The sequence below is a fragment of the Marmota flaviventris genome, chromosome 10 (genome assembly GCF_047511675.1).
Source record: "Marmota flaviventris isolate mMarFla1 chromosome 10, mMarFla1.hap1, whole genome shotgun sequence".
In the NCBI taxonomy this organism is placed as follows: Eukaryota; Metazoa; Chordata; class Mammalia; order Rodentia; family Sciuridae; genus Marmota; species Marmota flaviventris.
Window position 1 is genome coordinate 87930504 of NC_092507.1, and position 15632 is coordinate 87946135.

General features: G+C 39.7%; 1 protein-coding gene across 3 annotated transcripts in view; it reads left to right on the forward strand.

Annotated features, from left to right (window-relative positions):
• Positions 1-15632, forward strand: part of Cdc14a (cell division cycle 14A) — a 164483-nt gene that overhangs the window by 138135 nt on the left and 10716 nt on the right. For 2 of the 3 annotated variants that reach the window (XR_011708888.1, XR_011708889.1), the window contains 4 exons: positions 638-753; positions 2297-2347; positions 5417-5536; positions 6269-6788. Coding sequence is in view for 1 of the 3 variants with exons in the window: in XM_027943151.2 (XP_027798952.2) it covers positions 638-753; positions 2297-2347; positions 5417-5536; positions 6269-6611 (630 nt within the window). In the remaining 2 variants the exon portion in view is untranslated. The remainder of the gene's footprint in view (positions 1-637; positions 754-2296; positions 2348-5416; positions 5537-6268; positions 6789-15632) is intronic. The other variant, XM_027943151.2, reaches the window with a different exon arrangement.

The following is a 15632-nucleotide window of genomic DNA, read 5'->3' on the forward strand; positions in this document are numbered from 1 at the left end:
GATTTACTTCTTTTATCTCCTTATCACCTCTACTCCCCTTGAACTGGCATGTGAAAATACTAACATGGTACTTCTGTTTTTCAAACTACAAAACTTACTCAGAAGGAAACGTGCTTTCCCAGCTTTAGTGACACTGGTCCTTAAACTCCCGGAAAGGGCTGGGGTGCTTTTACTAGTGTTAAATGATGTTAATGAGTTACTGTGCAGATATCTTCAGTTATTTTATCTTGCATTTTTGTAAACAAGCTATGGAATTTGCATTGATGGCTTCTGGTAGTATCTGAAAATATATTTGTTCTGTATCTCTTGAGTCAGACGGTATTAGGCTATTTTCCAAAGTATGATTGTGTTTGTATGAGGGATTCTTTGGTCCATTAAAACAAATAGCTCCTTTTCAATTCTACCACATCCATAACCAAAATTCTTTCATTTGGAATTTTACCAGTTATTTAAATGGCAAATAGTTAACCATTCTTTAGTGTATACTTGCATAATGATGAATTGAGAGTATATTCAATCTATATAATAATTTATATAGGAAGTATTTGTAAATACAGATAATCTATACTCTGTTAAGAAATCTGCATAAAGTAAAATTGTTGATAATGACCTTTCTATGGAACATAATTTTTTCCAGAATAATTTAGAAGAGGATGAAGATGTGGAAATGAAAAATAATATAACCCAGGGAGACAAACTACGTGCCTTAAAAAGTCAGAGACAGCCACGCTCCTCACCGACCTGTGCATTTAGGTAGATATGCTTTAAACTTTAAAATTCCTGGTGTGCTTCCATTCGTGGTTAAAACATTTAATCTTCTTTTTTGAATATCATCCCACAAATACCAAGTTTGGGTCATGTGTTTTGATTTATTACAACTATATGTTGTCTATTTACTATGTATTTTATCACTGTTTGGTAGTAGCTAAATTTTCAAAGCTTATTGAAAGCAATTGCTACATCTCAGTCTCTGGAATTCTACCTGAAGCTGCTAAGTAGTTAGTTGTCTCTCGTACTCTGACCCAAATTCCATTTGGAATTCTACCTTTCTCCCATGTGTGTTTTCTATCTTATGGCAAATCCTTACTGGTGTGTCAAGGCTTTATTATTGAAGCCAGGTGTGCAGAAACGAATTTATGCAAGCTTTGGCTACTAATCCCTTGGCTTTACTTTCTGTTGGTAAGAATTTAAAAAGTGATTCTTATGTGTGCCTATAAAATTAAAAACATGTTGATTTTGAAGGCTGAAATTAATCATCAAAATCAATGATGGAACTTGACTTCTGACTGCAGCATCTGAAACTTGCTTATAATTCAGGGTAGATAAAAAATTTACAATTAAAATAAAAGGTTTCAGACTCAATGTTGGTGCAAAATCTGAAAATATGGTCAAGATTCTTTGCAGAAATATGTAGGGTGACAAGGTCCCAGTCCATAAATGAAATGAATGTTGTGGTAAATGTCTTCTTTAATTTACAAGTGAAAGACAGGCATAGCAGGAAGGATTTTTTTTTTTGTCACTATGATAAATATCAAATGGATTGATGGGATTTAGTTTCATTGTTATAATGCTTAATTTATATTGAATCTTTGAGTACTGGTCTTCTGATCTAAGAAATAAAGGTTCATGTTGAGGTTATGATTTTTCTATAGGATTTTCTATAGGATGGTGAGAAAATGGGGTAGCAAGCCTTGTTTTTAGGAACCACCAATGACCAGTAGCAGGTGGAGGAGGAGTTCCATTTACTGAGCATCTATTATAGACAAGGGGCCAGGTTAGGTCTTAGTTCAAATAAGAGGCTTAACAGAGTTAACACAAAGGTCTGCTCCACCATCCATGTTTGGATGGATCCATGTTAGGTCAAGTTGCTTCCCAGGGGATGGAGTTAGGAAAGGAGCTAACATTCCAACCCAGGACTGTTCAAACCCCTGCTCTTTTCACTCTGTGTTTTCTTTCTAAGTCAGTGGAAGGTTCTTCAAGATCAGCGTACATTGTTGGCCTTTTTTATTCACCATCTTTGCTTGGCACTGTAAGAAATAGCTTTATATTGATAAAAATAAATTTCAAAAAGCTTTATGTTTGATTTTTAGGACATCTTAAGGGAAAATGTACTTCCTGCTGGTTCTGGGATTTATTTTATAAAGTAGATGAATACTAATATTCACTCAAGGTTTTTTCCCTTCAGACAGTTTAATATTTTTTACTGATCCAGTTCCATCCATATGATGTGCCTTTTGGTCTTTGCCCACATGTATGAACATAGTAATGCTGGAGCATGTGTCTTTGATTTCTGCAGGTCTGATGATGCAAAAGGGCTCCCAAGAGCAGTAGTGTCCCAGCCTTTCAGGTACTGTTAACAGAATTTCTGGTAGCTTGTAAATACACGCTATCTTTTAGATTTATTTTCTAACACTCAAACTGATGAAAGTAAACTGCACAGTTTTTTGTTTTTTTAAATTTTTCCCTTTCTGTCCTATCTGTATTTTTTTTATTATTATTTGTTCTTTTTTAGATATACAATCACAGTGGAGTGTATTTTGACATATTATAAATGTGTGGAGTATAATTATTCCAATTAGGACCCCATTCTTTGTGGTTGTATATGATGTGGAGTTTCACTGGTGGTGCATTCCTATACCCCTCCTTCCCTTTGTTCTCTTTGTCTAATCCACTGAACTTCCACCCTTGCCCCCACACTTATTGTGGGTTAGCCTCCACATATCCAAGAAAACATTCTCTGCCATCAGCATGGGCCCAGGTGGTCAGTACCCAGTACCCAGGTCTGGAGGCAGACTCCCTGTGGTGAGGGCATGACCACATCTTAAGAAGAGCCTGCAGGCTGGAAGGCCTTTCTATGGGTGCCTTTGGAAAATGGGGGATTTGGGGGAGATTGGCTTATTTCATTTGCCATGACAGTCTCCAGTTCCATTCATTTAAAGGCAAAAACCATAATTTTATTCTTTTTTCTTATTGAGTAATAGTCCAGTGTGTGTGTGTGTGTGTGTGTATCACATTTTCTTTATTTATTCTTCTGTTCAAGGGCACTTAGATTGGCTCCATAGCTTAGCTAGTATGAATTGTGCTGTTATGAACATTGATGACAGTACACTTTATTTTTAATGTTTGCTGTGAAAAGGAATTTTCCCTTCCCGATGTACCCCAGGGCTTGTGGCCATCATAGTGGTCACAGTATATTTTGTGCTCCCAGCACATTGTGGGGTCTCTCGTAAATACAGGTGCTCTACCACTGTCCTTTCAAGCTATTTTTTCAAGATAGATTTTGCCTTGATTTTTTCCTCCCATTTCTGTTGGTCTTCTTTCTCCCTTATCTCCTTTACTTTATAGTTTTATTTTTCTCCCTATCTTCCATTGAAGGAGGAAACATGAAAGTTTTTCTCTGGAAGAGTATCCTCTGGCCAGGGGCCAGCACAGGGCTTGGACAGAGCAGCAGAAGGGTTTAGCCAAGATTGTTGATGAAATACCTTCTGGGGAACCATTTTGATAAGGCTCATACTATGTTACTATGTTTTGAGGCAAAACATGGTGTAAGCTGCTGTTAGGATGGATGACAAAGCAAAGAGTCTACAAGTAAATAAGCTTTTCACTAGTAGATAGGAAAACAAAGTCCTGCTACATCACATGATTTGTATAGGACAAAATGATTTGTATAGTAAAACCATGACCCAGTCGTGGCTCTCCAGATTTGAGCCAACTCTCTCTGTTTCCACTTGGCAGATGTTTGTTAAGCTGCTGAGTCTGGGAGTGTGCTACCCAGTGGGAGTTGAAATGGGGGACAAGTGTTTGCCTCAGGGAGCTTACCTCAAGTGAAGGAAATAGACTCAGACCAAGCAATGAAATGTCATCTGAGAATTATGGTTTGCTGTAATTTACAGGATGCTTGCCCTGCTTGGGGATTCAGGCAAGGTTTGCTCTCTGTAAGAACCTGTCCAGTGGGAAAGTGTGGCTGGCAGGGCCTGTTCAAAGAGGAAAGAGTCATATTTTTGAGGTTTTGTTAAGTCAAGCCAAAGAGTTTAGGGTTTATGGGCACTGGGGAAAGATGAATGGTTTAAACAGTGGAGTGACATGATTAGATACTTAGATTTCACTGGAGGCCATCCACAACTTGAATTGTTAAGGAACAACATTGGAAGATAGTCCTAGTGTCACCAGAAGCACAAGGAGATCCCAGAGAGGGGGACCTAGACTCAGGTTGACAGGGTCCTCAATGTGCATGATGGAAATTATTTTCAGCATGCATCAGATATTGAGGCTCTGAGACCTATTTAGGAAAGCAAGGAGTACCTATTCTAGGGAGTATATGGGCTATCTCAAGAGTGAGAAATGCTTTTGGGGTTCTTGGGCTTATCTTTGAAAGGAAACTTGGTGAGGGGAGGGAATGGGAAAGAATGTGGGATGATATCAGTTTGGTGATCACAAGTCAGTTTATAGTGGTCTGGCTGTTCTCAGAATTCTAGGATCCTCAGGTTGACATCTGTTTCATCATATGATCAATAGGTAATATTGGAAAAGTGCTCTGTGTCATAGGTTTCATATCTCCCCTTTGTTCGGTCTCTTCTAAAAATGCATGCATTAGTGTGCTAATTAACAGTGGAAAGGGCAATTTTCATAAGAGAGTGAATTTTTAGTGGCTTTAAGATTGTGAGTGGAGATTTATAGACTTCCCAGAAATTTAGGAGTGACAGGCCTGGGAGAGAGAAACTTTAGCATAAGGCTTTGAGTTAAAGATATAGTCTCTTTCCTGCTTCCATTCTCTTCTTACCTATTTTTTTTTTTTTTTTATGGTACTGGAGATTGAACTTGGGCACTCCACCACTGAGCCTCATCCCCAGCCCTATTGTGTATTTTACTTGGAGATGGGGTTCTCACTGAGTTATTTAGAGCCTCGCCTTTGCTGAGGCTGGCTTTGAACTCTCAATCCTCCTGCCTCAGCCTCCCAAGCCGCTGGGATTACAGGCATGCACCACTGAGTCCAGCTTCCTTCTTACCTATTTTTTTTTTTTTTAATTTACCTATTCTCCCTCACTAACAATTGAGGCTAAGAGATAATGAGGGCTTACCTCGGCAGTTGTGGGCTGGAAAGGGAGGAATGGGTCTGAGTAGGACCAAGGATCTGCTGCTGTATGAATGCAGTGGGAAGGTAGGGAAGTGACAGGGACAGCAGGATCATGAATTTGAATCCCAGCTGGCACTTTGCCAACTGGGTGACTTGGAGGAAGAACCTTTCCTTTGGGCTCTGTCTCCTTTCTTGGTGGTGGGTGGTATTATCAGCTGCCTCCTGGGGTGGTGGTGAGCATAATTAAGGTTCTTTAATTTATTGTCCTAGATCATTAGTGCAATTTAACATAAACATAAAACAGCTTTAGTGTGAGACTCTGTCCATTTGTTTCCCACAAAGATTAAGTTCTTCCCCACAAGGATCTGTGTCTACTTTGAAGTCTTCAAAAGTGGCTTTGGCCCCTTCAGCAACGGCCAAAAGGATAAGCAGAGGTTCATCTTCAGGCACCAGTGTGAGAAGGTAATTTTTTTCTGTCCCTTTCCGAGGTACTGACTTGAGGTAAAAGGAGGTCTACAGCAGGTGATGGGTTTCCCTGTAGAGGAGGGGACAAGGGAGAATGGAAGAACCCCCCAAAGACTCTGATCTCCCGGGGCTTCTGTTTCTATCTTGCTTGCAGGGTACAAGGTGATGGAGGGAATATCCTAGAGGGTCCCATCCATCTAGTGAATGTCCAGCTTGCTTAGTGTGATCTAGAAAATGGAGTTCAGTTGCACATACAGATGAGAAGTGGTATTATCATTTCTCACCTGATATATGTAAGCAGGTGAGAATGGACTAAAAGGGTAGGGGTGTTTGATGTAGCTGAGGGCTTAAGTATGCATGAGTTACATAATATACTAAGTCTGCTCTTAATTTTCCCCTTATATTTACTTTTCACTTATTTCCTGTGTCAGGACAAATAGAACCTCCAGTTGTATTCCAGGATCTCTAGTCAAAGTGTTAGCCCAGCTTCTTGGGTCTTAGTTAATAACTTTTAGCCAAGGAACTTGACATGTGTAAGTGAAGGGCACATATTTCCATGTCCCTGAGGAGGGGGAATAAAAGAGGCCATTCTGTCATCATTTGTACTCATCAGAATCCTCTCCATCATGTTCCCCTAATGTTTTGAACGTGTCCTAGAAGCACAAGCTCAGCGTGAGTACACATCGCTGCCTGAGTATTTTTTCCCTCTCATCTTTGTTTTCCATCCAGCTTTTCCATAAACTCCCGGCTAGCCAGTTCTCTAGGAAACTTGAATGCTGCAACAGATGATCCCGAGAACAAAAAGACCTCCTCATCCTCTAAGGCAGGTTTCACAGCCAGCCCGTTCACCAGCCTCTTGAATGGCACCTCCCAGCCACCTGCCAGAAATTACCCTGAGCTCAACAATAACCAGTACAACAGAAGCAACAGCAGCAGCAGCAGCAGTGGGGGCAACCTCAACAGCCACCTGGGCCCCCACAGCGCCAAGACCGAGGAACATGCCACCATCCTCCGGCCCACCTACACCGGGCTTTCTTCCTCTTCAGCGAGATTCTTGAGCCGTTCTATCCCTGTAAGTTTACAGACATCAACTCTTGGTCCTCAGAACCCTGAATGCAACTTTTGTGCCTTGCCTTCCCAGCCAAGGTTGCCATCAAAGAAATTTAATAGTGCCAATGAAGCCTTCTGATCATCGCCTGCCCTCTGTGCTGTGAAACCCTATGCACCACTTCTGCTGGCTCCTCTTCAAGTAAATGCCATGTTTCAACTGGGTTTTCTTCTTTTATTTTTCTCTCCCTTCCTCCTTTTTAAGTGCTTTCTTTTAAAGGGCAAACAGCTTTTATTCCATTCATCATGGACGCTATTGACTTAACTTGCTTTTCAGTTCAGTTTTCAAATCACTCTGAATATATGATAAGAGAGGCTGGAGCTGAGCAATGCCTTTGACAGCATTTGCTCTGGTTGTGGTGGTATTAGGAATTATGACTTAGAATATTGAAATGTGGAAAGTCCTGAACACACAGTGTCTTCTCAGAACGAAGCCTCAGGCCCTTGACTGTTTCACCTTCTGCAGGGAACTGACCCAGAATTAATTGGTTGCAAATGGAAGGTGTTTTATAAGAAAGGCTCATAGGTAGGTGCCTGGGACTCAGGTGAGCGGAGAGCAGCAGAGTGTCACAAGATGTTTAGAATTAGCCATCTCTCTTCTAGAGATGGGCAGCAAACATGTTCTACCAACAAGATCATTTTTTAAGCTTCCAAGTTCCTTTTTTAATGATCAGTAATCCCTGTTAGGACTAAGATGGAAGGAGTACTAGATCCCACATTTCAAGGAAATGTGAAGCCTGGTGGGCATGACTGCACTCCGGGCCAGAGCAAACCCATAGCCTCACACCCCTGCACAGCTACCGAGGTTCCTCAGCCATCATTCAGGGAGAGGCTGCTTTCTACAGGAGAAACAAAGGAGAAGGAAAAGTGCTGGTGGCTCTGCTGCTTGTGACCCATTCAGCAAAGCAGTAGCCCTGTGGCCAGTCCTTACTGGGACCCACTTCCATTTGCTGGTGTGTGTGTGTGTGTGGAGAGAGAGAGAGAGAGAGAGAGAGAGAGAGAGAGAGAGAGAGAGAGAGAGAGAGAGAGATGTGTTGGACTCATTTCCACTCCCATCTCTACCTCAGGCCTCTTTTCAAAAATTTGTCCCCCATTCTCCACACTCACTCCTTTCTCTAAGAGAAGTGCCCGCATATAGAACTTTCCTCATCTGATTCTATTCCCAGTGATGTTTTTCACCAATATTTTAAATTACTTGATAGACTAGAGCTCCGGGTAATGCCAGCCCATCTACTCCTTAATTTGCTTCTAATCCCACTGTATAATTAAGTAGATATCTATCATTAAGACAGAAATCTATGAAACTGGGAATTAGGTGTAAAAGGATATTGTATTTAATTTTTCATAAAAATGTTTATAGATCACATACTTCATAGTAAGAATTGAGGTCCATCGGTAGTTTCATGTACTGATTAAGGGTCAGCCTCTTTTTTAAACCAGAATCAGATCTTTATATTTAAAAAAAAAAAAGTTATAATTATACAGATGCTTTGTGGATTTCAGAGCTAAAGGTTTTGTGTCCCCTACACTTATAGCCCAAAGCCAGAAGCATTGGCATTTTTTAAAAAATATATTTTTAGTTGTTGATGGACTTTTACTTTATTCATTTATTTATATGCAGTGCTGAGAATCTAACCTAGTGCCTCACACATGTGAGGCAAGCGTTCTGCCACTGAGCCACAACCCCAGCCCCAGCATTGCCATCTCCATTTCCCCCGGCTGATGAAAGTGTGGGGGCATTCTTAAAGTATTGACCTCCCATGTTTATATAACTTAATTTTATTCTTATTACATATTTTGTGACTTCTTTTCAGCTTTCCTCCTCCTCCACATCCCTTTTGGCTGGAATGGGGTGATTTTCTAATAATTGACTATATAGTTATAATTGTGGGGGCAGTTGCTGCCCCCACCCTCCTGCCTCCTAAATATATCATGTTATTGTAAAGAAAAGCACTGGTAAATCTAATTGCAAGCATCCCTCTCACTCTCCCAGGAAGTAAGAAGCAGCAGCAGGTCTCTGTGGTAGACCCTTTCCACAGGGCAACTGCTGACTTCTGGTGGGAAGTCCAGGGTAACACGGAAATTCCCACTTAAGGTGGAATAAAGGAGGAGGTTGTGAATTGTTTTTGTTTATGGTCCAGTGCAGCTTTTCTAATAGTTGTGGGTTTGTTGTCTAAATATGGCTGGCCTTCTTTCCAGTGCTGCTGAATGTGGGAGACTTAGGGTCTTTGAGGAGCTAGGAATGAGTCACTCACTAAAAATATTCTAAAATCCTTAGTTAGGAAAATGAAGTCTACATGGCAAATCCTCCCAGTACTTGAAGAAAGACCCAGAAACTCTTAGGGGAGAGGGTGACGGGTGTTTAGAGGGAGTCTAATATTTTAAAAGCTACAATTAGCATCTCTTTTGAAAGCTGCAATTGCTCTCTCACATTGTGCAGCAGTTCAGCCCCCAGAAAAATGTAAAAATGATTTCCTTGTTCTGTCATTAAATGCTCTAACACAGAAAACAGGAATAAATATTAAGGAATTCTTGTGGTTGTGACAGTATATTAAGAAACTGTTGGGTTTTATTTTTATTAATTTGGCCTCTTCCACTAGTCTTGTGGTCTCAATTGCCCAGTACAGTGCAAAAAGATTTCATTTTTGTTGACCCACTTACTGTAAAAGAAAAAAAAAAACCACCAAAAAAACCCAGTTTCATCCCTGACAGAGGAATTTTCAAATGCGTAAGAAATGAGGGCCATGTGATCAGGTGTGGGTGGGGTGGAAGTATTTTATTAAGTTGAAATTACTTGTGGTATCTGTCTTGAACATTTGCTATGTTATATTTTTATGACACTTTTCAGTGAATTGCTATTCATCTACATTGTCCTTATCTGACCCTCAAGTTCTGCACCCCACCTTGGTCCAATCACAATACTCTTCTCACTCTGGAGGCTTGTTGTCCACTAGATTCTGAGCTCTGTGAGGGCAGAAATGTTGCCTGTGGGTTCCCATGGTTTTTGTCTGCCTTGCACCTGGAGTGTAGTAGGCATTCAGTAAGTATTTGTGGATTGAATAAAAAGGATGGATGGATGTTTAAATGTCTGATTGTGGTAAGAATTATTACTTCGGTTTTAAAGATCAAAATGTTCAGTGCCAGAGAGGTTAAAGGTTTTGCCTAAAATTGTATAGCAAATATTTAGCCAGACCCATAATTTGATCCTAGGTCAGTTTGACTCCAAAGATATATTCTTTTGATGACATTATACCATGTATGAACTATTATAAGCAGTTAAAAATAGAGGGATATCTAAGGATGTCTCAGTTTTGTCAAGAAAGATCGGGGAAAGGTGGGAAGACAGAGGCATGTCTTAGTTGGGCTTTGGAGGAGGAGTAGCAGCCTGCTAGGGATCTGGTGATGAAAGCAGGAAGAGGAGGAATGGCTATTCTTTGCAGTGCGAATAGCATGAACAGAGATACAGCCTTAGCACTTTGATTAAAGTTCTTAGCTTCTGAAGACAGGTAGACCTGGGTTTAAATGATACCTCTGCTACTTCCTTTGCAAGAGGAATTTGTTGATTTATTTAACTTCCATGATTATTACAGAATGGGAATTTTAATAACCAGAGGCTGATCTAGGGTTTCCTTTGTGTGCACCTTGACACTTATGCAAATTTGTAGGACCTGTGTAGCATAAAGAATACAAACTATTTATTTATTTATTTTTGTAAACTTTATACAAACATATGACCATGTACTTTGAAAGGCATTGGTGCCCCTATGGAGTGTTAAAGCTAATGTGATAACAACAGCAATACTAATATCTATAGAATAATGTGGTTCCAAGGTTTGAGATTGTGTGAAGTATTTTGCACAGCACTCATTGATAGTGCTATGTAATTGTTAGCTATTGTTGTTTCAAGAGTAATGAGTATTCCAGTGTATCTGAAGCCTGGGGTTACCTGAAGATGAGGCTGGAAAGTTAAGCTGAAGCCAGACTGGGAAGTACAGTGTGAGCCGGAAGAATCTCTTAGACAGAAGTGACTTGATAGACCTGATTGGAAGAAACTAGTTCTGTTAGGCTGTGGATGGCAGCTCTTGGTGGAATTCCCTGAAGGCAGGGAGACTAGTTTGGATCCTCTTCACTGTCTTCAACCTCTACCTCAGCTGGTGTCATTGAATAAATACTTTGCTTAGGCAATGATTATTCTGGGTTTCAGCACACATTGTAGTATTGATACCATTAAAAATCATGTATGACCAATAGCTCTAGCATAGTTTTATTATGAACTTAAATATTTATTTTATAAACGAAAACCTAACTGCCCTAAGAAAACTTAGAATTTGTAAATATATGTAATGATTAGCTTTCCTTTAATTAGGCTCCTGTAGAAGCTGCTTTGGATATCACCTGTTCAGATCTTTTCTTGTGATTTTTAAACAATTGTTAAGTACTAGTTATACATTAAACTTCTTCATTCAATCTCACATCTTAATCTTCAAACACTGCCTGGAATATTTTCATGGTGAAGATTGGAGATTGTGTTCATGATGACAGTCCTTATTTCTTAGAACAGTCCCTTTCTGCTGCTTCTTCATCCCCTTTGGTTGTTTGCATTCTTGATAATTTTCCTAACTCGGTTTCTTCTTACCTTTAATTCATATTATAAAGTTGCTAAACTTTTCTGCAAAGTGCAATATAGTAAATATTTTTGGCTTTGTGTCACAATTGTTTAACTCAATCCATAAATGAATGTGTGGCTGTGTTCAATAAAACTTCGTTAACAAAAATATATGGTGAACTAAATTTGGACTCTTGGGCTACAGTTTGCTGACCCTTGCTTTAAAGCATTGCTGATGTCCATGTTTGAGTCACCTGTTCACAGTGGCCAGGGATGACCTGACACTAGAGCAGTAGTCTTGCAGCAGAGGTTTGAGGCAACGCATCTGTCTATGCATGTGCATTTTGCATTTCCCTACTTGTCCCCAGACACTGTTTCCCTCATCCTTTTCCTGCATTGGTCTCACCCTCTCCTGGCCTTAGGAAGACCTTTCTTGGGAGGCCTCTGACCTCTTCACCAGTTTCTCATCTTTCATGACCTTCATTGCCTGTGTCTCCTCTGTGAAGCTCTTCCTGAAATTTAACCCACCCAACGTTTTCTTTTTTATCCTCTGTTGCTTTCCATGGTGGATATTTAATATTGTTGTTATCAGTATGTAGTAGTGATATTACATACATGAACATGAATATCAATATTATTTATGTATTATCCATATACCAGATTGTCTCCAAATTTTAAACCTCCTTTGTGTAGACATTTCCTTAAGTTCTTTTGTATTTCATGGTTTCTGAATAAAAACTTAAAATATTTATTCAGTTCAAAGTTGAAAGGGAAATTGAAATTAAGTATCATGTACTTCCTGCTTTTCCTGCTCCTTCTTGTACTGTGGTTGAATTTGGCTTCCACATAGTTCCCTTTGCCAGGGTAGTAGGCATTCTTACACTCAGTTCTTTAGGGCTGTTCTTTGTGAGGACTCTGGTTGAGTTCTCTATCTCAGATTCCACCAGTGTAGCAGCAATCTTGGTAACCTGCGAATAGGGTAATTTTTTTCTGTGTTTTAACATCAGGCAGAATATAGACATACTATTAGGGAATTTTTAGTGCTTGAAATAGAACTTTGAAAAAGATGAAAATGTTGAATTCAAGCTTTGTAAAATAAACAGTTTGATGAAAATCTACCAAGGGATTGGCGTGTGCATTAAAGCATGCTTCACTGTTCCTTTGGAATAATGTCAGTGGTGACAATGATGAACTGTTTATTGATTGTTTAAACATCTGTCCCCAATAAAATGCTACTGCTTTCTGGTAGCATGTAATACCATTTTCTAATTGAAACTTGATGCCTTTTCCCTCTGCCTATTTTTGGTTTTTAAAAACCGTCATCCTATCCTGATTTTAAATATGATATTTATTCATGTTTATTTATCAAATATTTGTGAATAAACAGTGTTTACTAAAATAATTTATTTTAAAATAAAATTTATTAAATCTTTGTGAATTAATATATTTGATGTTTGAATATTCAATATTACATTTAACAGTGAGGATTAGTGCTAGCTTTCTAACCTTTTGTTGTATATTTAATTTGCTGTTTTTCATCTTTTTGGTGACCTTGCCTTGGTTCTGGTTCAATTTTTCAGCTAGGGATATTAATAGAGTCAAGAACATGAGTTCAGTCTCAGTATTGAATCACATTTTTGTTCCCTTTTCAAGGGACCTGAAATTTTTACTTTACAATTAAAGCAAAAAATTATTTTGAGGTCATCATGGTTCAGATGATAGCTTTAAATTTGCATATAAGCTCCTTATGTGCACATTGTATGTGCAGATATAACTAACTATAATTTAAGATTCCAGTGTTAAAAAATGGTTCATGTGAGTTTTCTGTATCAAGCCTTTCATCTCTTTTTGTCTCTCTATTTGAAAAGACTCTCCAAACCCAAACTTGCTTTAAGTGGCAAGATTGATCAAAAATATGTTATGGGAAAAATTGGTTTATAATCTCAAATGCTTTGTAGTTATTAATTGCCTTTATTATTCATCATAATTTTATACCTTCTTTCTTATGTAATATCAGTAATACTGCCTATTGTCATTTCATGATTTCTTGTTTTATGAGTAGTTTTCATTTTTCACCTTGAAGAGCATCAGTGATAAGTGATTTTGATACTGCTTTATTTTTTGCAGCTTAGCCTATTTGCCTCCGGGTTGGAGGCTTTGTCAATGTTCTCAGTGTTCCTCTTCCTTGGACGTTATGCCATTTTAGTTGACAGGTTCACCCTGAATGGGAGTTAGTTTGTTTCTCTCTGTATTTTCCCCCCATCTAACTTTCTTCAATTTTTACTTTATTTTTGACTGACACATAATAATTACACATATTTATAGAGTACAGTGTGATGTTTTGATATATGTATAATTGCATAATGATCAGATCAGGGTAATTAGCAAATCCATCACCTTAAGTATTTGTCATTGCTCGTTGGCTCTAACTGATCCTATATGTCTTTAGTCTAGAAACAGGTCTTAGTGACCTAGGTTTCTATCTTTTGTGATCTGGAACCAGGCTGGCTTCTCAGGCAGGGAAACAGTTCTGCAGAGGCCCCGTCCTGGGGGCCACGGTCATGGCTTCTCTCTGCCTCCTTCTGCAGCTGGGAGGACCCAGTCCCAGCCTTGATGTCAGGCCAGGGACTTTAGGCCTATGTATCCACAGGAGTGGAACACTGCTGCCAGTTTCCAGCTCTGTAGTTGGTGGCCTGCCACTGTGTGTCAGTTTGTTTCTCGGTTACAAAGATGTCCATCTTGCTTTTGAGTCCTGCTGTGCCTTTTCTTTCTTCTTCATCTTTTAAAAACATTTAATTTAAACACAGAGGGGGTAGTTTGGAGCATAACTTCCAGTTCTGTCTTGACATGAAGTAGGGCCAGGTTCTGCAGCTTGCCCTTTTAGGGCCCCTCTGAGTCCTCCCAACCAGCTTTTCAAGCTCATCTCCCCTACTCCTCAGCGTGAACCTTCTGCTTCTGCCAGGCTCAGTTTCTCATGTCCTTGACCATGTCCTGCTCTTCCTGCCTGTGTCATTTTCTTACATGCTGTGTTCCCGACCTGGCCTACCTGACTCTTTCCCTTTGCTTCTCAGACTCCTCCCCAGCAGGAGTTGACTGAAGTCTTGCCACCTCCTCCCACAAACTCCAGCAGTCACGACTTTTTTGAAGTTGTCCTGTCCATTTTGGTCATTTGGTCTTGTCTTCCTTCTTTTGTCTGGAGCGTCATCTGTCTCATAGATGTAGGTCTTGGGCCCCTGCTGAATTGGGTGGTAACCTTGAGGCTAGAAACATCAGGTTGAATACATGACCTCATGTTTTCCTCATAGCTCTGGACTCTGAACTTCCTATACTGGACTCTGCTTACCTCTTGGTATTTGGTAAGTTTTTATTCCATGCTTTTGTCTTCTCTACTATTGAGTAGGTCATTTATTGCTTCCAAAAATTTGAAATTTTGTGAGTGTGCATGTGTAAGACCTTTAACCCAGGAAGGCATTTTTTTTTTTTTTTTTTTTTGCAATCCCCCCTTGCACTAACATGGGAGTTCCTGTGGGTGTGCATCCATGTGCAAACAAGCATAGACCCCACGTACACATAGTGTATGAAGGCTTTGGATTTGCCCCAACAGCTGCCTCTGCTTGGTGACACAGGCTCTCCTTGATAGTAAAGTCTGAACTGCTCAGTGGCTGAGGTGTGGGGGTAAGAACCATTGTACTTGTGACAGTAAGCAGATGTTTCCTCCTCTTAGGGAGACTGTTATGAGCCTCTCAGCTTCCTGTTGAGGAAACCCCATGAGAAAAGAAGTCTTCATTTGAAAGTGAGCAAATAAGATTGGCCATTCCAACCTGATTCCCCTCTCTCAAGTACAAATTTCTTACTCTCTAATTTTGATCCCAAATCTTTACAGTTAAGAAACATGGGCTGTGTCCTAACTCATTAGGTCCCGGTTTCTATACCCTCCTCCCTTTTGATCACACCATGCGCTCTGAGGCTCCTTTTCCCTCATTACTGTCAGCTGCTGCCCTTTATTCTTTCAGGGCTTTTGCATATACTTTTTAGCAACCATCCTAATGCGGGGCGACTGTAACATTTTTCTAATCATCATCATTGTTGTTTTTGTTGTCTTCATCGTCGTTGTCGTCGTCATCATCATCATCATCATCATCACCATTTATTGAGTGCTTCTGATGTGCCAGGCACCCTTTTAGGTCCTTTATATACATTATCTTATTTCTCTAACTTGAAATTTACAGATAAGGAAATCAAAACGCAAGAAGCAATAACTTGCCCAAGGCCTCCTAGTGACTGTATTTTAAACTTCCTTAACTCTAGTGGTCTTTTTCTTTTTCTTTCTTTCTTTTAAATTCACTTGGAAATCCATTGAACAGACCTAATTGTTAGGAG